Source organism: Wyeomyia smithii, chromosome 2 (genome assembly GCF_029784165.1).
Source record: "Wyeomyia smithii strain HCP4-BCI-WySm-NY-G18 chromosome 2, ASM2978416v1, whole genome shotgun sequence".
Classification (NCBI taxonomy): Eukaryota; Metazoa; Arthropoda; class Insecta; order Diptera; family Culicidae; genus Wyeomyia; species Wyeomyia smithii.
Window position 1 is genome coordinate 96,607,844 of NC_073695.1, and position 25,715 is coordinate 96,633,558.

General features: G+C 40.9%; 2 protein-coding genes across 3 annotated transcripts in view; one reads left to right on the top strand and one right to left on the bottom strand.

Annotated features, from left to right (window-relative positions):
* Positions 1-19,468: 19,468 nt before the first annotated feature.
* Positions 19,469-20,072, top strand: LOC129719560 (NADH dehydrogenase [ubiquinone] 1 alpha subcomplex subunit 6-like). The gene has a single exon (XM_055670955.1). The coding sequence runs from the start codon at positions 19,510-19,512 to the stop codon at positions 19,885-19,887; it is 378 nt and encodes a 125-aa protein (XP_055526930.1). The 5' UTR covers positions 19,469-19,509; the 3' UTR covers positions 19,888-20,072.
* The window catches only part of LOC129719559 (filamin-C), a 156,012-nt gene continuing 150,187 nt past the window's right edge, over positions 19,891-25,715 (bottom strand). For both annotated transcript variants that reach the window (XM_055670953.1, XM_055670952.1), the window contains exons 11-17: positions 24,304-24,376; positions 24,051-24,238; positions 22,381-23,982; positions 22,118-22,325; positions 21,923-22,051; positions 20,314-21,860; positions 19,891-20,256 (exon numbers count right to left, since the gene is read on the bottom strand). In XM_055670953.1, the coding sequence (XP_055526928.1) occupies positions 20,125-20,256; positions 20,314-21,860; positions 21,923-22,051; positions 22,118-22,325; positions 22,381-23,982; positions 24,051-24,238; positions 24,304-24,376 (3,879 nt within the window). In that variant the 3' untranslated portion in view covers positions 19,891-20,124. The remainder of the gene's footprint in view (positions 20,257-20,313; positions 21,861-21,922; positions 22,052-22,117; positions 22,326-22,380; positions 23,983-24,050; positions 24,239-24,303; positions 24,377-25,715) is intronic.

Sequence of the window (25,715 nt, forward strand, 5' to 3'; positions counted from 1 at the left end):
TTTAAGCTCTTTCAAACGCGACTATCGGTGCAGCCGTTGCTGAGAAAATCGAGATATATTGGTCGTAAGAATGAAAATAAACACATATACACATACTTACGCACACATACACATCTTATTCGATTTTTGAAACAGGATTAATTGGTACCTATAGCTTCAGGTATAAAAGCACTCAATGAAAAAAATATGTTTGGGGCAAAATTAAGTTGTTTCTTGTCTAAAATAAATTCGAATGTTGTATGTGTGGAAATCCACACACCAGGGTAAACAACGTAAGTTTTCAAGTATCCCATCAACCAAAAATATTTTTCCCTTGGAGAAAATGTTTTTTGTGTAAGATTGATGGTTCAGGAATTGTCAAGAAGTTTCATCAAAATCGATCGAGAAGTTTTCGAAAAATCATCAAAACAAAATTCATTTGTGTGGTTTTCCACACAAGGGTTCAATGAAGGTTAAATAACGAATTTCTAGTAGCCAACAGCACAACTATAAAGAACATTCAACACCTTACATCCACACACATATGAGCATACATTAACACTTACACATGCAAATACCATGAAACAAATATGTTTTAAATACATCACGCGAAAAATCCACTGCCGACTTATTCTATTGCTCACCCCTAACTACACCCACTGCTGTGCAGGCGTTGTTTATGCGACTGGAAGGAATGTCTCATCACACACAGGAGAGCCAGCTGAAGCTGATAACTCTTATAGACCTGTGTGATCGAGACCAAAACTAGTCTGAGTCATGCCTGCGAGTGCAACACAACAACGGAAAGTGCTCCGTAGGGCTAAATTTTTTCGAATTAATTTCTATCTTTAACAACGGCTTTTACCCGTTAACATCCAAGTTCATTGAAGGCAGACAGTATGTGCAGCGGGGAAGCGAAAAATAAGCGAACTGAAAACATTATACAAATTTGGAAAAACATACAGCATCCAGACGGGACTTGAACCCTCAGTCTCCCTGACTACTTCACTGGTTATCGGAATACTTCCTAAAATGGCCAAATTCTGCCTAATCAAGTTATAGTACAACATCAAATTTTAGAAATGTTTAGGCCACATATTTTGATCGTTGCTATAGTTTCCAACAGTCTCCGAGCTACTTTTCTTTCCATAACTTTTCAACCACATGCTTTAACATTATGATGGTTTTAAAGACAAGTTTATTTGTCCATTGAATCCAACTATGTTTTGATCGGTTGTGTAGTTTCTGTGGTACCGAATTAATTTTTATGAGTTTTACAATTTGATACATAACGGACAATGTTAAAGTCCGATAACAGTGTAATTAAATAGGATTTTATTGCGCAACTTGATCTTTTATTTGAGACTAATTAAGTGAAAATCGGTCCAACCTTTCTAGAAAAAATTAGTGAGCTTAAGCAGCGTTTGGAATATGGAATATGTCTTTTCAAAACGTGATTTCCTTCTTTTATACATATCTTTTATAAATAATTATGAACCACATGTTTAATCATTAGTTAAAGATTTTCAAGAGAGGCCGTTTATTTGGCACCAGTTTTGTTTAAATTGGTTGTTTAGTTTTTGAGATGATGAAATTTCGTGATTTTCACATTTTGATACACGGTGCCTAAACTAAAAATGCGATTACAATAAAGTTCAATAGGGTGTTATGAGGCTTTTCATTTTCAACTAAATTCGTGAAAATACGTTTTTTTTTTTTTTTTTTTTTTAAGGGGGGATTTGTTAGTAGCTTAAGTATTTATGATAAATATTAGTAAATAATGAGTATGTGTGTCCAATCACAATGGGTGACTTCTCAACACTGTTAGAAATTTGTAATCTTAATTGTTAGGATTTGTTTGCTTTCGCAATTAGGACTTATCATTCGTAGGGATTTAAACCTACTTGTCAAGAAAGGAAAGTAAACTTACAACTAACATAAATGCTAACTTATTGGCTATAAAGAGAGCTTATCGTAGTAATTGAGGATTGCAACGATTTTTGTCGAAAATTGTTAATAATTTTATTTGACATAGCTTCTAATGGTTCAACACCAGTAAGTCTATGTAATTCGAGTGTACCAAACCAAGGAGGACGCTTCAAAATCATTTTCATAATTTTATTCTGAATCCTTTGGAGCGTTTTCTTCCTTGTTGAACAGCAACTTGACCGGATCGGTACAGCATAAAGCATTGCTGGTCTAAAAATTTGTTTGTAAATCAAAAGTTTGTTCTTTAAACAAAGTTTAGAATTCCTGTTAATGAGAGGATATAAACATCTCGTATATTTGATGCACTTGGCTTGTATACTCTCAATGTGCTCTTTGAAAATAAGTTTTTTATCATAAATTAGTCCCAAGTACTTAACCTTGTCGGACCAACTTAAAATAACCCCATTCATCTTGACAACGTGATTATTGTTTGGCTTGAGGAAAGAAGCCCTAGGCTTATGCGGAAAAATTATCATTTGAGTTTTAGAAGCATTGGGAGAGATTTTCCACTTTTGCAAGTAGGAAGAAAAAATACCTAAACTTCTCTGCAATCGACTGCATATGACACGAAGACTTTCTCCTTTTACGGAAATGCTTGTGTCATCGCAGAACAATGACTTTGTGCATCCTTGAGGCAAATCAGGAAGATCTGAAGTGAATATGTTGTACAGGACTGGACCCAAGACTGAACCTTGAGGTACACCTGCTCTGACAGGAAATCTATCAGATTTTGAATTCTGATAGACAACCTGCAGAGTTCGATCAGTAAGATAATTTTTTAAAATTTTGATTAGGAAAATTGGAAAATTAAAAGTTTGCAATTTCGCAATCAAACCTTCATGCCAAACACTGTCGAATGCTTTTTCTATGTCTAAAAGAGCAGCTCCAGTGGAATAACCTTCAGATTTGTTAGCTCGTATCATATTAGTAACTCTGAGCAATTGATGAGTTGTGGAATGCCCATGGCGAAATCCAAACTGTTCATTTGCAAAAATTGAATTTTCGTTGATGTGTGACATCATTCTGTTAAGAATAATTCTCTCAAACAGTTTACTTATTGAAGAAAGCAAACTGATTGGTCGATAACTTGAAACTTCTGCTGGGTTCTTATCCGGTTTTAAAATTGGAGTAATTTTTGCATTTTTCCATAATTTGGGAAAATATGCAATTTTGAAGCAGCAATTGAAAGTTTTCACTAAAAAATCCATTGTGCTCTCAGGGAGATGTTTGATTAGTATATTAAAGATTCCATCGTCACCAGGTGCTTTTATATTTTCGAAATTTTTAATAATTGATTTAATCTCATTCAAGTTAGTTTCAATTATTTCTGCAGGTAAAAAATTCTGGGAAGAAATTAAATCAAATTGACGTGTGACTTCATTTTCAATTGGACTCACAAAATTCAAATTTGAGTTATGAACACTCTCAAACTGCTGAGCAAGTCTTTGAGCCTTTTGTTCATTGGATACAAGAAAACGTTCACCATCTTTTAAAACTGGAATAGGCTTTGAAGGTTTCTTAAGAATCTTCGACAGCTTCCAAAAAGGTTTTGAATATGGTTTCAATTTTTAAACTTTAGTTTCAAAATTTTGATTTCTCAGAAGAGTAAATCTATGTTTAATCTCTTTCTGTAAATCTTTATAAATAGTTTTAAAAACAGGGTCACGAGAACGTTGATATTGACGTCTGCGGACATTTTTCAAACGAATTAGAAGTTGAAGATTTTCGTCAATTATTGGTGAATCAAATTTCTCTTGAGCCTTTGGAACAGAATAATTCCTGGCATCAACAAATACACATTTTAATGCTTCCAAAGCGGAATCAATATTCACTTCGTTTTGCAAATCAAGCTCATTATTGAAATTTCTCTCAATATGAGTTTTGTATCTTTCCCAATTAGCCTTGTTATAATTAAAAACAGAGCTCATAGGATTTAAAACTGATTCATGTGATGAAGAAAAAGTTATTGGAAGATGGTCAGAATCAAAGTCAGCATGTATGATCAAATCACTACATACATGACTTTGATCTGTTAGCACTAAATCAATCGTTGAAGGGTTTCTTACAGAAGAAAAGCATGTAGGACTATTCGGAGACAAAATAGAATAGTATCCTGAAGAACAATCATTGAATAAAATTTTGCCATTGGAATTACTTTGAGAATTATTCCATGAACGATGTTTAGCGTTAAAACCGCCGATTATGAAAAATTTCGAACGATTTCTGGTGAGTTTTTGTAAATCACCTTTAAAATAATTTTTGAGCTCGCGTGTGCATTGAAATGGTAAATATGCTGCGGCAATAAATAAAATCCCAAGTTCAGTTTGAACTTCAATTCCCAAAGTTTCAATAACTTTCGTCTCAAGATGGGGAAGAGCACGATGTTTGATTCGGCGTTGAGTGACAATTGCAACTCCACCGCCGGAACCCTGAATCCTATCATATCTATGAACCACGTAATTGGGATCATATTTTAATTTAATGTTAGGTTTCAAAAATGTTTCAGTAATAATTGCAATATGCACATTATTTACTGTTGAAAAATTAAAAAGCTCATTCTCATTGGCCTTCAATGAGCGAGCATTCCAATTTAATATTTTAATTGTTTTATTTAAAATCATTGCTAAATTTTAAATTAGAAACAATTTTAATAGTAAAATTTGTGCCTATTTAAATGGCTTCAAACATTGATTTTGCCTGCAACATGGCGTTCATAAGATCGCACATTGCCTGTTGCAAAAAAGAAAGTTTACCTGCCGTTATAGGCCCCAGGCAGTTGACATTAGAAAAAATATTTTCGGCAGCAATATTAGCTGGAGTAATAGGTGTACAATTATTTTCTAGCGTGTTTTGCTTACCCATATTAACGGTCATTTTCGAACTACCAACACTAGGCGGTATAATGTTCGAACTACCTGTAGCCTGTGCATAAGTTAAACGGGTATGCAAAGGAGTAGGTAAACTATGCGTCACTGGTACGCTTGGAGAATTTTGTTTTGAAGTTGGTTTTAATTGAGAAATTGAATTTTGTTTACCTTGCCTTGCTTAACAATTGCTAAACGGACTGGGCATTGATAAAAATTTGACATATGGTTGCCGTTACAATTCGCACAGCGAAAATTTTTACTCTCTTTCACAGGACATGTGTCCTTTTTGTGAGAAGAGTCTCCACAATTAAGACATTTTTGGTCCATGTTACAGAATTTGGAACCATGGCCATAACCTTGGCAAGTACGGCATTGGGTGATATGCTTTTCACCTCCGCCATACTTCCTATAAACTTCCCACTTTACACGCACATTATACAAAGCATGTGCTTTTTCAAAAAATTTTAAGTTGTTAACCTCATTGCGGTTAAAATGAATTAAATAATTAACAAGGGAAATTCCAGTTCTCTGACTGTTTTCGCCTCGTGATTTTTGTTTCATTAGAATTACTTGGGTAGGGGCAATGCCAAGTAATTCTGTTAAAGTAAGTTTGATCTCATCAACGGTTTGATCGTTGGTGAGACCTTTCAAGACAACCTTAAACGGCTTGGTGTTCTTGGTGTCATATGTAAAAAATTTGTACATCTTGTCAGTTAAATACTGAACAAGACGATCACGACCCTTTACTGAGTCGGCTAATAAGCGGCATTCACCTCTACGGCCAATTTGATAGGTAACTTTAACGTCAGAAACAAGCGTTGAAAGTTCCTTTTTGAATATATTAAATTCAGAAGAAATAGTTACCACAATAGGTGGAACTTTCTCCTTTTTTAAAGATTTTATTTTTTTTATAGTTTCATTATTAATAACTTCCATTTCACCAGCTTCTTGCTCAGGCAAAATATCAAAAGGATTGTCACTACAGACACTCGAAGTGTCAGAAAGAGATGCCTCTCTTTTCCTCCCCGCAGCGATGCGAGGTTTCTTTTTCCGTCCAGCCATTTCAGGTGATACGAAAAAAGTTAAAACAAATGTTAAATTCAAAAGTAGGTAGTCTTGAGAAAGACTGATGGGAAATAACTTTCAGGTAGTCTTTAAAAGACACACTGACAAAACACAAACTTTGAAGCTATAGGCAGTCAAAGACCAGTCCACAAGCAACCGAAAAAACGTCTGATCTGTAGGACAGTTCAAGACGCACTGTTGAGAAAAGTTAGTGAGTTTAAGCAGTCTTTGGTATATGCTTTGCTTTTATAACGTGATTTGACATTTTTATAAACAACGGACAAAGTTACAAACCGATCACAATGAAATTCGATAGCAACCTATGGGACAACAAGGCCTTTCATTCGAGACTAATTTTGTGAAAATACGTCCAGCCATCTCTGAGAAAAGTGAGTTAGTTTAAACAGCCTCTGGAAAACATTTCTTTACATTATTTTTGAACCAAATGTTTAATCTTTATGAAATTTATAAGTTGAGAGGTCTAAAAATAGCCCGTTCATTGACATCAGTTTTGTTAAAATCGGTTGTGTAGTTTCTGAGATATTGATGTTTCGTGATTTTTACATTTTGATACATAACCTCTAAACCAAAAATCCGATTACAATGAAATTCAATAGTCACCTATGGGGTAACTACACCTTTTATTTGCAATTAATTTCACGGAAATCGGTCCAGCCATCTCTAAGAAAAGTGAGTGAGAAAAAAAAGTTGCACATACACACATACACACACACATACATACAGAAAATGCTCAGCTCGTCATACTAAGTCGAGTGATATACGACATTCGGCCCTCTGGAGCACTTTCATACCTTTACTTTTTTCAGTGATTGCTATACCTTTCTGGAAGAAAGGCGAAAAGGTGTTTCGCTAAATTCGCAAAAAGTGGAGGCAGTCGCATTGGCCGAGGGGTCCACCAATCGGTACAACACTTTGTACTTATAAGTTTCGGCCCAAAATACGTCGACTCACAAATTTTGGTCGAAATCGGAGATGGTCGATGCATTTCCTCGGACACTTGACATGGAATGACCAGGGCCGGCGTCACACTATTTTTCCGAGTGGGTAGTAAGGAATGGAGAAGGTTAATAGATGGCCTTCCGGTAGTTGACCGGAACAATCGCCATGGCGTGTAGGCATGTTTTGAGTTCTTTCTTCGTTTTATTTATCAATTTTCGCGACAAAACTGTTAGAGTAGATTTTATTCTGAAGTTTTGTCAAGAAACTCTCGATGTGGTCAGCTTGGGGATACTCCATCTCGTTCAACGATTGCTTTGAGTAGTGGGTCGACGGCAGATCCAGCCAATACACCGCGTTTTCGCTCCAGTGGTATTTCTTGATGAATGACGCAACTACCGGCAGGCACTACTTACTATATATTTCCTCGTTCACGGCCAGTCCGGAGCGAAAGAAGAGCAACTTTAACATCCCCTTCTCGCTGATTGTCAGTCACAGCAGCACCTTCTTGAGGAACTTAGTGTGTTTAATGAAATTTCCCTCTGAGCTCACTTCTTCGTGAAGGAAATAAAATACGAAGCGCCCTGCCAGTCGTTGCCATCCATGTTCGCCAGGCAATTTTCACAGTTTGGCCGGTGGTACCAACCATCCGACCAAGCGCACGCAGCGATGTAGCCACTTTTCCCTCGGTCTTCCTCTTCAGTATCCTTTGGAGCTTCTTATCGCTCAGGGTCGTCGGCCGTTCGGAACTGGATATTCTTTCAATGCTTAGATTCTTGTCCAATAGTGCCAGGATCATATAGATGTCGAAACGGGGGTATCCGGTGTCCTTGAAGTGTCGCACGGCCACGAAGTTTCGGACTTCTGGTAAGGCTTTACTTACAGTAGTGAAAGTCTCACTTCTCTGACCAATGAAATAAATGCACAAGAGTAGCTCTTGAAGTTTGCGGAATCGAAATTTTGTTTGTTAGCTAGCAAATCGCTTAGAAATGCATGAAATCTGTAGATATCCATTGAAAAGGGGGTTAGGTCGCTCGCACATGTGCACGGAAATTTTAAGTTTCGAACATAGCAAACATTATATTTTTTTGGTTTTGTCTGATAATTCCGTGTGGGTAAGTACCCCCAGGGATATTTTCCGAGTGGGTACTTCTACCTACACTACCCACATGAAACGCCGGCCCTGGGAATGACCCATATTGAATAACATTCAAACGCTTAACCCATTCCCGGCGGGAGAAGCCGTATGGCAACAACTGGCATCTAAATTTGGATTACAGCTTAACAATCATACTTGATATTTTAAACGATGAAACTATTCAATATGGTTAGAGAACAAATCGATCTTCAATACGCAATCCAGTTTTTGTCAATTGTACATGTAGTTGCTGAGTAATAAAAGTTTGAAGGTCATTTTTCGAGGTAAAATATGATTTCTCCTCGCCGGGAATGGGTTAAGGCAGGTTTACCGATACCGAAAGTAGATTACAAAACATCTGGAATTTATACCCGCCTCCTAAGCATAATCTCTAAGCCGGATATATTCTGTCTGCGAGTAGCCAATCTGGAATTTTAAACAGTGTCTCTAGTCGTATTCAATTGGCTGGACATCATCCTAATTCCGGAAATATCGTTATTGTATAGTATTTGACCATTTTAGGCTGTTTTCGTTGAACCAGATGTCGGTATCTTAGATTCCCAAATAACATCTGGAGTTCAATATTGGCTTCTGACCACCATCCTGAATCAAGTAATAGTTATATTAAATGATATTTATCCACTTTGGGCTATTCCACGGACACTAGAAGACGCCATATTGGATGTCATAATGGCTCTTGAGTTGATATTGAAAATTAGCTCAAAAACCGCTCAAAATCCGGGTGTCCGCCTGAAAGAGGCATCGCGCCACGATCCTCCGCCGTGAGTAGCACCGCTTCGAGCTGTTGGGCGTATTCCTCTGCAGCCTGGGAGTCCCGGAGCCGATTAATGTTGAGCCGCGGGGTTCGTCTATATCGTGCGTGACACACAGTCGCCAGTTTCGGGCGCAAACGTTGGTCAGGTGATTTCCAAGTATGCTGTATATCTCCGCTGATGATCTAGATGTTTCGACGCGAGCAGCTTTCGTAGAGTTTGTTCTACTGCGCGTAAAACGCTTTTTACTCTATATGGGATCTTTCTCCGTGCCTTTTATTCTCAACATACATAACCTGTCGCTGATCGCCTGCCAATTTATCAAACGACTTTGCATTCTGCCTAGAACTTTGAAGCGGGCACCCTGCTCGTTTGTGGTGCCACTAGTTATCCTACATATCTTCTATCGTTTGCGGCAGTGCTGCTGGAGCGCAACAATTTCCAATAGCGGGGTGATAGCTGATCCAGCAGGATTCGGTTACCATTTGGGACGCTTAGCGTTCCATGTACCGAGCTTTCAATCGTCATCCTAATTCCGTCGCTTAGTTTGTTGCTGATTTTTCCGGTTCTTATTTACTTCTTGAGTATTTGGAATGTTTGATTTTTCGGTATGCAGCCTTACTAGGGCCTCAGATACCTAATCTCGTAACGGGGCGGCCGTCCTGGGTGTATCTAGCCTTCTAACTAGTTCTCGAGAGAGTACAGCTCCCCTTTCCTCGTTGGCAAACGACCAAGTTCCCACCAGTTCACCTAGCTGCAAAAACGTGGATTTTTGAGCTCTGGTGTCCTCAGCAAAGTTGTTCCATTAAATATTCGGCAGTTTATAGTAGTTACAATTTTGTGATCAATTCACCTAGTATTGACCAAAAAAAGTATGTGAGATACGAATAAACTTCCTTCGAAATAATGATTTATTTTGTTAAGCAAACAATATTGCAGAACATTGAAAAATTGTAGAAAATCACTTTGAAAAGTTAAATGGAAACAATTGATTTATAAGGGTAATCTATATAAAACGCCACAAAAGTCCACTTCAGTAGCTAAAAAGAAGTATGATGTCTTTGATAAAGTTGTTTGTTTTGATTTGTGCTACAACTTTGCCGAACAAAGTAGGTTTTTATATTCCAAATTGAGAAAAGTAAAGCTCGTTTCTCACTGTTAAGTGGATTTATCACAAAATTGTAACCACTTTAAAATGAAAAATAACTAATGGAACAACTTTTTTGGAGACACTAAAATCAATTTTTTTGGATCAAAACAACTTCCACTTCCAGTCTAATATAGTCATATGAAGACATCGACAATTGGCTTCATTCGTATATAACCTCAAAAGACGAGCACTCGAATAAGTAAGTTTGATAAAACTGTTACAAACTCTCGTTCTTCGTATCTGTTGAGTGTCCTGAAGGTTTGAATATTAGTTGAAAACATTGTCGATTTTTAAATCAAAACAAAAAGTATGTTGATTGAATACTACTAACTTTTACTCCTGAGCATCAATTATTTTCGACCAAAATCTCGCTGAACGATATTGGTTCGACTTTCTTCCCGATCAACCGACTTTTATAAAGCGATGGTCAATGTACAAATTGAAGGGGGCAATAAATTTGTCTAAGCACATCTAATCTAGCAGGGTTTCGATTTACCTAACTCTGCAACCACATAAAGCTCGAACCATTGTTCCTGACACACATTTGGCCCCGCAGTCCCGCAGTCTGGAATAAGCGTTTTGCTATGTGTGTACTTTTACCATCTCATGATATCGATAAATTATACTTTTCCCTCGGGTAAGGGTTCAAATCCTTTTCCGAGTCGAGTTTTCCCGTAGTTCCAACCGAGCGACGGGCGGCGGCGTCTTGCTTGTGTAAAGTTAACTTTGCAAAATGTGTTGCTTTTCTGTATCGTGACTCGTGCGGTACTGCTGCAGTTTATATGTAAATCCTTTCGAACGATTCTCGGTGTTGAAAGTTGAGACGATAAAATATTTTACAGCTGAATGTACGGTATGGCCGGTGCAGTCGTTGTGGCGACTGTGCAGCACTTGGATGCTAGACCCCGAGTGTTTGCTGGTAACTTAACAAGGCAAATGCCTGTGGTCAATTGGGCTAGAAATTTATCAACAATGTTCAGTAAGTGAAAGAAAATGTTATCTCTTGAGAACAGGTGATAACTAGAATAAACCAATGCGACGAGTATTGGTTTCATACCTTTGAAACGGCAATTGATTTTATCACAAAACTAACAATGAAAGTTCACTTGTGTTTTAATATTCACCGCTAGGTATAAGAATTTATTTCATAACCTGTAGTAGAATTAATGAAAACCCCTGTTAAGAAAACTTAAACCCTTGAGTGTAACATAATTTTACAAATTGAACAGGTGAAATAAGTTTTATTCCTCAAATAAACCCGCTAATCTCTATGAGCTTGTGTCAGTGAAAAAGCACAGTTTAAAGGATTTGTAACCGCATTTACTTCCGGTTCGGTACGAATGTTTGCTTGTGCGATTAAGACATTCTTCGCCCTTTTTATTTGAAACGGTAGGAGTGCTTCAAAACATTAGACAGAAAAGGAGCGAAAGAAGCATCCGGGTCGGAAAGTTGAGATTTATCCCACCCAAAGCCACCCTTGAAGAACTCGCTGCGGAGCATAAGTAAGCAAAACATGTTCTTTCGAGTCACAGTCCCAGTCACCGCCCGCTTCACTGATGAAATTGAAACAACTTTTTTGGTAATCTGGCGATTAGATGGTTTTGCCGTTCTGCTGTTAGGATTTTGCTGTTTGGGTATGTGGCGAAGCAGTAGCATTTTTGGTGTACCGAACGCGAGCTAAGGAGAACTTGTTTGTGATTGGTTAAATATGTGCGATTTTCGACTCAACTTGTAATAAGTGTAGTATTGGAAAGATATTACAATTAATACACACCAATCTTCGATCTGGATAACGGTTCCGTTCAGTGGTAGTAATATTATAAGCACATAAAAACCGATATTGACATCTGTTGCAGTTACAAAAAGCGAGCTCGTGATTGAATGATCGCTAAGAAACTGAACTGAAAATAGCGATTTCAACTCAGGTTTTCATTAATTTACTATTGCAAAGTTTGAATCAAAACATTGGTGGTCAAAGTATGTCCAGTTATATTTTTGTTATTATTAATTTATATTATTTTCATTAGTTATAATCACTCTCATTTATTGTATACTGATACCTGGCCCGCGTTGCTGCGCCTCTTAGTTAAAGACGACAACCACGTATCTTGCCCTAGCCGCAAACTGAGCCAGAGGAGCACCAGGGCACCCTTCACTGTACTTCTGCCCTTACTGCGTTAAGCGGGGCTTTGATGCAGCGGACTTATATTTCCCCAGCTTCTCGTGGGATTCACATGGACAACATAAACAGTTCAAATTTCAACAACAACAGTCAACAGAAAACGGAGGAAGTGGTCGAACTAACACTTCTTGATCAGGAGATGGAGGCAGGGTTTTTGATCCTCGATTTCCCAAAGGAGATAGACGCAGACGCTCTCCGTAAGGCGCTGGTACGCGGCATACCCGAAGGAAGGCAACCCAAGGGATGAAGCAAGAATGCTCGCCTCCGATATTCCAGCCGGCCAAATCTACAAGGTCAAGCTGCTGTTAAGCGGCAACGAACGGATGACGCCTCGTCACCAAACATCAGTGCTGATCGTCCGACGAATAAAAATCTCGAACCCGCAATGGGGATGGTCCCAAGAAACTTAGTGGGAGTTACTTACATGGAAATGGTTGAGGCTATTAATACTTGACGGCTCCGCTACTCAGGCCTAAGTTCAGGATTTGCCATTTTAAACACATTTTTTTACTTGGCCTGCGCCGACAGCGAAACGGTTGTGTGGCTGGAGTAGACCATCCCAGACTTAACTCCCTGGTAAAGAACACAACTGCGTGTTTGCAACACAGATAACCAGCCGAAAGCGATCCTGTTCGCAGATTATTTTCCGAACAGCGTGGACACTTCAAGCGAGAATATACTGCGTGATAAACCGCAAGGAAGCAGGGAAAGCTTTTTACTAAACTCTTGTTTGGTAAGGCTCGCATGCGCCGGGTAGGCAGATCGACGACCAATACACGGTACGAAACTTTTGTTGCGACGAGAAGGAAGGTACACGCAGAACGATCAGTTCAGTCATCACCACCTACTCAATGCAGCCTCGCAAAGAACAGGAAAGTACAGACGGAACGGCCAGTTTCGTCATTATCACCTGCCTAATGCAACCCTGCAATAGAAGTTAAGGTTCAGCAGACAGTTATTAACAGCTTGAAGCCTCAACCACTCCCAATTCACAACCACGTGAGTGAAGAGAATTTTCCGCAGAAAACTCCAAGGAGCTCATTGCCTCAACCGTCTTCAGCTGACAAACCTAGGTCACAGAAACCACCTTCCAGTGCTGGTCATGTGTCTGTTACCCATCGCTTACTGCTGCCAAAGCTAGCCGGTTCCGGAGCAAAGGCAACCCAAACCAGCATTTCTGCTGATGGCAACCGTCTAACAGGTACTGGATCCTAAAATTCAACCACAGGCGGATCCAACACGCAATGAGCAGCTTTAGCTGCATCCAGGAGGGTCTCCAAAGTCCTCAGCAGAAGATTCGCCAAAGAGCAACTAACCGTTGCTCTGGTCGAGGAACCTTGGGTTAACAACAGTAAGGTTCTTAGCCTCCCGGACTCAGAAGGTAGGTTAATCTACTCTAACACTCAACGTAAATCTAAGACTGCAATTCTGTTGAGTAGAGTAATCGAATACACTCCAATTACAGAGTTTATTCAACGTGACGTTGTAAGGAGGATCCTGGTAAGACCTCAAATACCCGACTTATGCGCCAGACGACAAGTCGTCTGTCAGGAATTTCAGATCGGTTTGCCCTGGCTAGCTTTTATTCCCCAGTCTTACCGCAGGATCCACCCTCAGGTGTTTTCCTCCAACTCCAATTTCCTTAGTCCTTCCCAAAACCAGAGTTCTTTCAACTTCCTAAACGTATAAACACTCCTAATTAAATTCCTTCCCAAATTCTATCTTTTATTTCCCTTTCATATGCGTGAAGTTAACCGGTAGCAACCAAGTTCGAACGTTGAAAACAACAAAAATGTTTTTGTAAGTTTTTCCAAAGTTTGGGAATTTATGTGATTTTGTTTTTTTTTCTCACTCTCCTAACCCCCTTTTTCTCTTATCTTCCTGGTCCCTCTAAGGAACAATCAGCTGATCTACCGGAGCGTATTCGCTAGCCAACAGGAACGATCGGTCTGGTTGTTTCTTAGTGCCCTTTGTGTGACGTCACTGTTTCATCTACTGCGTGAGTCGTTTTTCCTAACTACTCAGTATTCCCCCTACTTGACAATCTCGTTCCCTACTACGTTTTTACAGGTTCTCCGGTGTGTGTTTGTGGGTGAGGTATTGATCTCACGGGTTCTCTCCGCAGATTGGCGCTCTAACCACCCCAGCGGTGGTTTGCGACGGCCGTCGAGTGATGCTGGTGCGGCCAGGTAGGCAGAAACTGGCAGTGCTGGCTGTCGAATAGTTGCTCGGCGTTGGCGCCGATGCCGTTTCGAGCGACGCGGCTATGAGGGCGATGGCTGACTCTGCTGACGGACCGACGACAGGCGGAGACAAACGGCGTCGTCCATTCGAGGATCGGGACCTTCGGAAGGCTTCCTTCAGTTTGGCGTGAGTCGGGGGGATCTCACCGGCGTTGGGAATTCTTTCCTCAGATAGACACGCTCGCGATGCGTGGCAACCACTGTGATGGCAAGTGGTGCTCGCGATGCCGAGATGCTGCACGATTACCAACGCTCTCCAAATGCACCTATAGAGGTAAGCAATCTCGAAGCGATAGGCACACTTGGGGGATCACCCAGGTCCACCGATTCGATAGCTTGCCAGCAGTATTGCGGCCGAGCCAATTTGCAATGCCGGGATGTCTGTGGAAGCAATAAGAATGGATGCGATCCAGAACTGGATTCCCAACAGCGGGAAGCCACCACGGGGCTCCTACCGAACCGAAAATACCCCATTAACACACCAAGTATTTCAAATAAAAAAAAACCGCATTACCTGCTTTGTCCGATATCTTTGTTCTTATTTCACGACTCACTTCCTATCCTTTTCTATACCCTAACTACAATTGAATCAATTTAAATATAAATTCTCGACAGCAAAACGGATAAAAACTCACTCGTTAAAATTTTACTATTGTCACTCGACTCACGACTTTAATAAATTAACTATTTCACCTGATAACAAACTCTGGAAAAATAAAATTAAAAATTACAATCCGAAATTTACTACTTCGACTCAATTTTTACTTAATTATCACGATTGATAATTCCCGTTTGTTTGCTACAAATGAACTTCGATTCGGTTTTTTAATATGATCTTTCTAACTCGGCGGTCTAAGTGGGAAAGAACAACGCTTTCTCCTCTTAGGCTGTCCAAGCCTACACACTTAAATTTTTTTGCCGGGTCTCGGTAATTTTTGCCGAGAACGGCACCACTGAGTGCTCGGTTAGAAAAAAATGACAGCTGTCACATTTTTTCGAAAAACTCGGTTCAACCTAACTGAAGTTTCGGCACAAAACATTAACGAGCCGAAATATCAGTTACGATTCACGAAAAAATTTTTTTACCCGAGCACTCAGTGGTGCCGTTCTCGGCAATAAATTACCGAGACCTGGCAAAAAAATTTAAGAGTGTAGAATTCTTCTTTTCCTTCTTTTTATATTACTGTTATTCTTAGTTCTAAAATTTTTAACTCTAGGTTCCGATTTCTTGATAATAATCTTCCTATCATCAATTTTCTTCAATCACCCACTCCCCCTATAAGACCTCATCGATAATTGTTTCGCCCATAAATCCCTACTCATACTTTTAGTATGCTAATTCGAGCACTGTATCGTGGGTTGCCTGACCACAGGCGACCTACTTTCCACTACTATTTTTTTAGACGGATGTTCGTCATGAAACGCTCTCAAACTCGTTTCAACGTCGTTGCCATAGAAGCGGAAGTCCCGACTGCCAGCAGGAAACAAGACATGGCCATCGCATCTGCAAACTTCCCGGTGACCTGACCGATATTCCGCCTCCCGAAGTCTGCGCACTTGTGTGAATTAAGGAATCCGAAGAAGACTAACTGGTCCTAGTTAGGGAATAACCCCACTTTTCTCAACGCCATCAGACAGGAGGTCCTTGATCTCACTCTGTGTAGCGCCTCTATTTCTGAAAGGATTAAAAATTGGCATGATGATCCTAGTTTATCGGAACACAGATACATTGTTTTTAATATAGAGGCTAACCCTCTGAAACGGGAGCTGTTCAGAAATTCAAAGAATACAGATTGGTAATCCTTTAAGGAATACCTGATCGATTCACAAACTTTCAGTTACAGCATCATTCGAAATTTTTACTTACTTTACTCAGATGGCCGTACGTTCTAAGACATGGCCTGCATAACGTGGTTCCGCCAATTAACTCGGTCCATGGCTGCCTGCCTCCAGTTCCGCGGGCACCCGGTACTTCGCAGATCGTGCTCCATCTGGTCCACCCATCTCGCTCGTTGCGCCCCTCGCCTTCTCGTTCCCGCCGGATTTGAAGCGAACACCAATTTTGCAGGGTAGCTATCCGGCATTCTAGCTACATGCCCTACCCAGCGTATCCTTCCAGCTTTAGCCACTTTCTGAATACTGGGTTCACCGTAGAGGCGCGCAAGCTCGTGGTTCATCCTACGCCTCCACACTCCGTTCTCCTGCACACCGCCAAAGATGGTTCTTAGCACCCGACGTTCAAAAACTCCGAGTGCTCGCAAGTCCTCCTCGAGTATTGTCCACGTCTCATGCCCGTAGAGAACGACCGGTCTTATTAGCGTTTTGTACAGGATACACTTGGTGCGAAGACTCAGATTATGCGACCGTAGTTTTTTATGGAGCCCATAGTAGGCACGACTTCCACTGATAGTAAGTCTCCTTATCTCCCGGCTGGTATCGTTACTCTCAGTTACCAAAGAGCCGAGGTACACAAGCTCGTCGACCACCTCGAACTCATCCCCGTCGATTGTTACCGTATTGCCTAGGCGTGCCCTGTCGTGCTCGGACCCACCTGAAAGCATATACCTAGTTTTTGACGTATTAATATTCAGTCCGATCCTATCTGCTTCACGTTTCAGTCGGGTATACTGGTCTGCCACCGTCAAAATGAAAATCGTGCCCCGCATGTCAAACCCCGCGCGTCTCATAGCACCCTTTAGCGCGACGTTAAACAATAAGCAGGAGAGACCATCTCAGAGATGGCTGGACCGATTTTCATAAAATCAGTGTCAAATGGAAGGTCTAGTTGCCCTAAAAGACCCTATCGATTTGTTCTGCCATCGGACTCCTACTTTGCTTGTTATGTTTGAAAATGTGAAATCCAGCTATGAAAAAAACATCCCATATGCCTCATAACATCCCATTGAATTTCGTTGTAAACGGACTGTAACTTTGTCTCTAATGTATCAAAATGTATAAATCAGGAAACTTCATTAAATCAGAAACTACATAATCGACTTAAACAATGTTGGTATCAAATGAATGGGGTAGTTAAGGGTTAACTAAAGAATTTTATAATGATTAGGTATGTGGTTCAACAGTTGTGAAAAGAAACATGTACCGATGACTTTTCAAATTCATTCGTTTTCCCGAAGATCTTAGTGTCAAATGAAAGGTTTAGTTGCCATTTCATTTAATTATAATCGGACTTTTATTTCAACCGTTATGTATTAAATTTTGAAAACAACGAAATCCTATTAACTCAAAGATTACACGACTTATTCGAACATAACTACGGACTGTCTCTCAAACGTACAAATAACAATTTGATACGTGGTTCAAAAGTTATGGAAAGCAACGAAAATGATTGATCAAAATATATTGTACTATTTGAACGTTTCCGGTATCAAGGTGTATTTTTTTCTTCTAATTGAAAGTTTTATGCAAATCTGTTTAAACAAATAATAAGTTCGAAAGAGAAAGGCTGCGTCTCACTGCTAGGTAGATTAATTTAGGTTTTTTTCTACTGATGTCAAAAAAGTGGATGAACATAAAGAAAAATTCAAAAATGGTTTACCGTGAACTTTTTGCCAAAATTGTTGAACAGTTCACTGTGAACACTAAATAATACTCTTGCAGAACACTCCTTGTTCTGACGCCATTTTGAACATAATAAACAAAGCGGAAAAACCAAAAAAAAAATGGCATAGAGAGAAGAGAGAATTTACATATAAATACTGTCATTTCTCTATGGCTGTGTTTGTTGTGGAGTAAAAGAGTTTAAAAAAATCAAAATTTTTAGTTGTCACCCGTTTTATATCCGAAAATTATTGGCTTTTTGGTGGGTTTGTAGCATACAAACTCATAAGCTTACAATATGGCTGACAAAAAAATGATCGTTTCCAATAGTTTTGCAAAAATAACAATCTTGAATTTTTGTAAAAAATAGAAAGCTCATTCGTGTTTTGACAAGCACGAACGAGTGAGTTTTGAAAACAGCTTATTCAGAATGGTGCATAATGCGTTATTTAATCAACATGTAGCAGATAATGTACAAGTTTAAAATGTGTTTTTGATAAGGAAACCCATAGACCAGTGAATAGTGAAAATGAGGTGGTGATTGAATTGTGGAGAACTGTACAAAACGCACATGTCAATCATTTACGCGATTTACGTAGACGTAGAACTACGTCTCTTAGTAACATAGGGATGTAAATGAAAATCTGAAATCGGAAAAAGTGAAAAATATGCCTAATTCCAAATTCAAATAAGTTAGTCTTAGATGGATTTACTTCATTCTTGCAGCAATCGATTGAAAAATCTTCAAAGAATGCTCCCAAATGAAGAAAATCATTATTTTATTATTCGAACTATTTTCCTATTAAAATAATCATCAAGCCTTGCCAAAACGCAAAATTCGATTTCTGATTAGTCGTTACATGATTGCTTTACCAAGCACGGTCGACAGAATTATATACCTATCAATTGTACTATTTGACCTAAATAAGAGCCTGTTTTATGGAAAATAAATCGTACCCAATTGGAGCATTTTGTACGGTTCTCCCCTACAGGTTTATTTGAATGTTCGGTCTTACTTTCCACAACTTCCGTTTCCGTAACAACTTCTTAGATTGCTGGAAACTGATGAAATATTTTAAATAAAGAAATCATCACCGCAAGTTTATACAAAAAAATAAATAAACCTACATAACATTTACTTAAGAAGTTGTACTTTGAGAAAGAAAAATGAAAATGTTTCGTCTTTACTGAAAAGCAAAAAGGTATGTTTATAACCCCTTAAAAACACAAGCCAATTGATGCATCAACCACAAAAACGTGCCCAATTTTGGCCTTGAAATAGATAAAAAAAATCTCACGTAGAAAACCGTTTCTTGAGATGCTACAAAAATCTAAATTCAATCATTATCGTCTGACTGATAATTGTTTTGGTTTGAGAGTGTTTTTTACTCAGTGATCGTTCGACACTCCATCATTATCGTATTTGTTTTCTTTCTCTTATCTGGAAGCAACTCTGTCTATGTCTCTAACTGTATAATGTAACAGTTTTGTAAAAACACCAAAATTTAAAAAAAAAACATCGTTTTTGACGGTTATTTAACAATCAAAGATAGCTTTGAAATCTGTTAAAACGCTTTTTTTCATCAAAATTCGAAACAACCTCAAAAAATGTCACCCATAAACGAATCCATCCTGCGATCGACGCGTCAAGTTCGACCAATTTTATCGCTGGACAATCAGGAAGCCCGCAAGCGAGTTATCAGCCTGTACAAGTCTTGGTATCGCCAGATTCCCCAAACAGTGCATGAATTTGACATTCCCAAGTCCGTGGCTCAGTGTCGAACGAAATTGCGAGAGGAATTTCTGCGACATCGGGCCGTAACAGATGTTCGTGTGATTGACATGCTGATATTCAAAGGACACCTGGACCTGAAGGAGACGATCAATCGCTGGAAGCAGAAGAGTCACCTTATGCGGTACTGGAATGAATCACAGGAACCGAAGCCGAAGGACTTTCTGACTAAGTTCTATCGGGGTTACGAATGAGACTGAAGTAAATCAGTGGTTTATTCATTACAACATGTAATAAATATTATAACTCATCTTGAAAGGTTGGAATTAAATTGCTAGTACAGCAACGAATTGTGAATAAAGAATGTCTTTTCTGGTTGTGTTTTTGTGTTGTTAAATAACTGTTGAAAATTTGAGCCTTTCATTTAATATATAAATTAGTCAACATCTTACACAAGTAAGCAAACTGCACAAAAATACTAGAATGGTTCATCAGTTTCCATGCAAAAATCGTTTCAGCTCCTCTTGGGTGTCGAAGATTAGCACCGGGAAAGGAGAGCCTGGAACCAATTCGCCAGCCCACTTGACTTCCACTCGGTAATCGCCCGGTTCAGTTGGGTCGTACTGAAAAAAGAAAATGAGGAATTTTGGTTGAAAATATAACTTTACAAAATTGCGTACCTTGCAGAGAATTGTCCGATCTTTCTGGCTTTCTCGTTGCATTTCAACTCGGAAAGCTCCCTTCGGTCCTCGTACCCGTACTGTTAGTTGCCCAGCTCCGGCTCCTCTGGTATCCACTATGAATCGAGACTGGAATGTGGCTAAAACACCGTGCTCAATGCCTGGTCCATAGACACGAACTTTGCTGGCATCGGGAGCTCCTGCGACTCGCAGGGTGAATGGAGATCCAGGCACATGCTGGCCACCGTACTTGATAGTTAGTGCATGTCTTCCCGGCTCTTGGGGCTTAACGTTCAGTGTGAAGGTAGCATCACCATGATCATAGAGCTCGCAGTAGGCAACTTTACGGGGTCCAGCGCAGTGAGCGGTAAGTTCTCCCGGTCCCGCTCGGCGTGTATCGATCCAGGATTTGATGTCTCGGCCAACCACACCATTTCGGAGTCCTTCACCAGAGCACAACACTTTGGCGGCATCGACTGCCGGTCCAACCGAAATAGTTAGCGGGCATCCCTTAATCGGACGTCCATTCCACTCAACCGAGAGACTCAACGGACCACCGGTGGATTTATGCGGATTATATGACGCCAACCAAATTAACTCGTTTGGCCTAGGTTGCAAAAGTGTTACCGGAAGATTTTCACCGTCTTCAAAGGTCATGTGAACCTCTGGCTTACCCGAGAGGGCTTCCGAAGCGTCGATCGTAAAATGGGAGATTTCACCAACTTGAGCAGAAGTTAAGCCTCTTCCAGTGAGGACCACCTTATCGGCAGCAGATGAACTTCCAGTTACGAAAACATATCCGGGACTTTGAGATATCGATAGACCAGACCACGTAAGATCGAAGCTGTGCTCTCCCTTCGACAAACCTTCATCGGTTAGATACAGTAGACTTCTGCCGGAGTTTTGTTTTTCGACTTGCACATCGTTACCATCCACGTAGCAGGTCAATTCACCAGGTCCTGCCATGCTGGTATCGAAGGCGATTTTAACCGGCAGTAACAACTTTCCGTTACTATCGAGTAAACTGCCCCATCCTCCAATCGGTGTTACCTTAGCCGGATCCAAGCAAGCGATAGTCCATGGGGAACCTGGCAATGGACCACGGTTGGTGCAACTGGCCCGTATCTCGTACTCACCAACCGTCAAAATGGTGTAGAAAATTTTCCACTCGTTGTTACCCAAATTCTTGATCTTAGGCTCAATCCTTTCCGCTTGCTCATCCAACCGCTCGATTTGAACGTTCGGCGTAGTTGGACAGAAAACCACAAAAGAAGTTTCCTTTCCACGATGGGCAACTTCCAGCCCATTCCCGGATGCATGACTGTCCGTTTTGTTACCGAACGCTTGAACCGCGAATGTTACCGGAGAACCAGGCACGTTTTCCCCACCGTACATCACTGTGGCCTTGTAATGTCCGGCACTGAGTGGCAAGAACTCGACTTGATGTTCGTAATCCTCCTGTTGGGTTAACTTCACGGGTACGTTTTGACCGGTTGGTGAGAGTACTGTCACCTCGATTTCCGCAACGCCTGCCGATTCGGATTTAACTGCAATGAAGGTGGTTAGTGATGGAAACGTTTTCTTTTTGTATTATATAAACAGGTCTTACCGTTCCAGCTGATGGGTGAGTTGGTGCAGAGATTCATCTTCGGCACTTTCTGCAGGTGAATTCTCGATGGGTCGTACGCTTCACAGGTATAGGGACTTCCCGGCAATGGTTTCGATTGATGGAGTACGTCTGAAAGAGTAATGGCGTAGTGTCAATAAGGGGTTCCTATCTACAAGGATGTATGCAGTTTCTAACCAATCAAGCATTGTCCAACTTTCTGCACGGTGAACTCCGCCTGCAGATGGCCTCCCTTGGTCTGATAGCAGCGCACTGGCAGAGCTTGACCCCCCGGGCCAGAAACGACCACATCAAACTCCCGTGCCGGATGACCGACGGTATCGATGGCGAACGAAGTCGTCTTACCGACGCGGGCCTGGTATAATCCCAGACCGTTGACGGTGATCTGAAGATGAAACGTTAATCCCTACTAACTTCGTTATATTCCAATGTTATATTACCTCTTTACTCATTGCTGGTGCTAAAACATTGATTTCAATTGGTTTACTGGCGATTGGAACTTGGTTGTACAAAATCATAATCTTGTGCGGTGCAACTCGAGCCGGGTGATAGACAATCTCCCAGGTTCCATTCTTGGTTGGACCTCGAATTGAATGGGGCACTTCCAGGCCTCCGCAGCGTACTACCGAAGTCAACGTACCCTGACCGGCGTCCAGTATCGAAACGGCCAGTGAGGCAGGCTTATGACAGTAAGCTTCTCCCACCTCGACGATCTTAACCATTGATGGATCAAATACGTTGATAGTTCTCGCAGCGATGAATGATCGCGTCTCCTGATCGATATAACGAACGATGTAGCTTCCAATTTTTGTGGCCTTAAATTCGGCTGACTTCCGAGATAAAGTGAAGGGTACCATTTTGTTGTCTGGGTCGTAAATCTCGATGCTTTGATCTTCGCCCACCAACTCTATGAAAGTACTATTTCCAACCTGGACATGTTGCGTGTTCTGCTGAACTTCACATCGGAATGGACTTCCGTCAACGGAAAGATCGTTGAAAGTAATGTTGACGAAATGGGGCTCGCAAGTTTGCGGTACAAATGTCACGTCATACAATCCTCTAGCACAGGCTGTCACCTCGGCCTTCACGGTGCTGGTCGCCGTTGATACGACCAATTCCAGCGTTCCTTCGCCAGCTCCTGCAGCATCAACGCTGAAAGTCAACGGAACTCCAAGCGACGCAAGTGTATTGTGATGATCAAGACCACTTATTGCCACCCGTGAAACGTCAAACACATTACACGAGAATGGTGACCCGCTGATATGCTGATCGTTGGCAGTAACACTAATCAGGTGTCTTCCCACTGACGTGGGAACGAATGACACCAAATGGATATCATCTCTGTACGATACTCGGCATGAAACGGTATCACCCGAGGGAGACGTGATCAACACCTGAGGATCAATTCCATCGAATCCTTCAAGCTCGAAAATATTCTCACATTTAACTGGCGCCTGTCTTAGTGACTCCCCGGTGGCGATTGCTCTCGAAAGTGACAACGGAGCGTGCGTTACGTGACAAGCAAATGGTGATCCTGGAACCGGATAACCATTGAACCGCACCGACAGCGAATGGGTGGCCGCTTCCGTAGGTTTAAAATTAACCTTAAACCGAGCGTTACCCTCCGATTGAACGAAATTCGGCACATTCTTTCCTCCAACCGCAACGATTATCTCCAAATTTCCCGCTCCCGCTTGGCTGGCGTTGATTCCAAAACTAACACTCTTTCCAACGATTCCCGGTCTGATATCGGTTACAACAACCTTCTCCGCCGAGTATGCCTTGAGTAAAAATGGGCTTCCTTCTACATGGCCACTTCCTGGCAAGCGAACTTCCACCGAATGATCACCCACCTCGATCGGCTCAAATTTAACCTTATACCCGTCGGGGACGGGAATGACGTCGGCATGGACGGCACGTCTTGCCGGTCCTAGGACCTCCACAACCGGAGAGATGTCCGATTCCACTAGAAAGTCGAACACGTGTCCCACACTAACCTTATCCATCAATTCGTTGGCAACAATTCGCGCTGCTGGTGAAACCTTTTAACAAGAAAAAATATAACATTCAATACGATACCCTTCTAAATGATAAAAGAGCTTGAGCTAACCTTGCACGTAAAAGGACTTCCGGGAACATCCTGTCCGTTGAATCTCAACTCGACGGTGTGATTCTGGGCTTCCCGTGGTGTAAAACTAATCGCATAGGTATGCTGGCCTTGAGCTTGAGCCGAGGTCGGAACGCGACCACCATTGACGGTAACCTCCAGGTTCCCTGGGCCCGCTTGAGATGTTTCCACTGCAAAATACGATAAAAGTGTTAAAACAAATCTAGCGTCTAACTGCAATTTGCTCGATAATTACCCAAAAAGACGACCGGTTTTCCCACGGTACCATTGTTGACGTTCTTCACCTTGATTGCGGTGACATCGTAGACCTGCAACATTGCGGGATGTTTTTTTTTTTTGCGTGAAGGAAGAGATGACGATCCGTGTGTTTCCACAGATGACGTGTTGTTGGATGCAATGAAACGACACAAATGAGGGAACGCTAGTTAGTCATTAAGTCAAAGTGCTATAGCAACTGGCAGGTGTCAATCGCTACCGTCAATTAACTGTTATTATGTGTGCGCCGTTTGGGCAGGGCCGAATCTAACGGTGTACTTTTGCTGTCACCGTGGTGGCGGATCAAATCCCTGTTCAATCCAACCCTTGCCTGGTGTGGTCAGCCTCAGTACGATAAAACCACAATGGACTACAACAGGTGGACGACGGTGGGTGCCGACCGTTCGGTCAATTGTCGCTTACGTTCGAATATGGCTGAAGTAAGTGGATTTCGATAGAAGGGAAAGGAAATGCCTTCACTTCGGAGACGGAGAAGTAGAAAAAAGTGCTAGCTAGATTAGAAGTATGAAGTAGGAGCATTGTGTGATTGGTATTAGAACTCAACTTGCAATGTACGTTCCATTTTTTCACAATCCTATTTATCGGTGTTACGAATATTAGATAAAATATTCCAATGCCAAACAATTAGATTGAAGAATTAGGTCATTCTGTAATAATTATTTTTCAATGTAATAGTAATGATATGAGTTGAATTTTTCACAGACCGCTTTTTTTTTGTATAAACTCGTTTTAGTTGACTCTACAAATTGTTTAGAAGACTCTACAAATTGTGAGGTTTCTGAGGCCCTTGAATCACTAACCGAAGCTGACGCGCATCCCCCTCCTTTTTTGCTTGCATTATTAACTTGTGGGAAAAAAATTCGTTTCACTGAAAATAGATGGTTGAATTATTCTATAACCGATTTTGAAGGAATAACCTTCACTTTTGGGAATTTAAATTGCTAATGCCGCTGTTGCGAGTTTTTCGTCACTTTTAAACGGAACGGAAAGAAACCAGGCCTACATCTATCCTGTCTTGAGAGCGAATCTGCCAGTTCACTCAATGAAATCTATGATTTATTCGCTAATCATTTCTCGAGTTATTTCAAACCAAATTGAGCCACCCCAGAGCAAGTCCAAAGAGCAATTCAAGACATTTCAACTAACTTGATTAGTCTGTCCAAAATGCAATTTTCTGACTACGATGTTTTTAGCAGCTATAGGGAAACTGAAGTCCTCTTCATTAATCTGGACCAGGCGGGATTCCAGCCATCCTATCATATCTGAACTCTGCTTTCAAACACGGTGACAAGCAAAACATTTTTGACGTGGGACTACGTCTTTGTTTTCTATACTGGTATGCATTCTGTAAAATTTGCCATGAAACTGGCG

Bases quoted from the DNA above. Each gene is read 5' to 3' on its own strand.
- LOC129719560 (XM_055670955.1), top strand. From the start codon at position 19,510: ATGTCACCCATAAACGAATCCATCCTGCGATCGACGCGTCAAGTTCGA.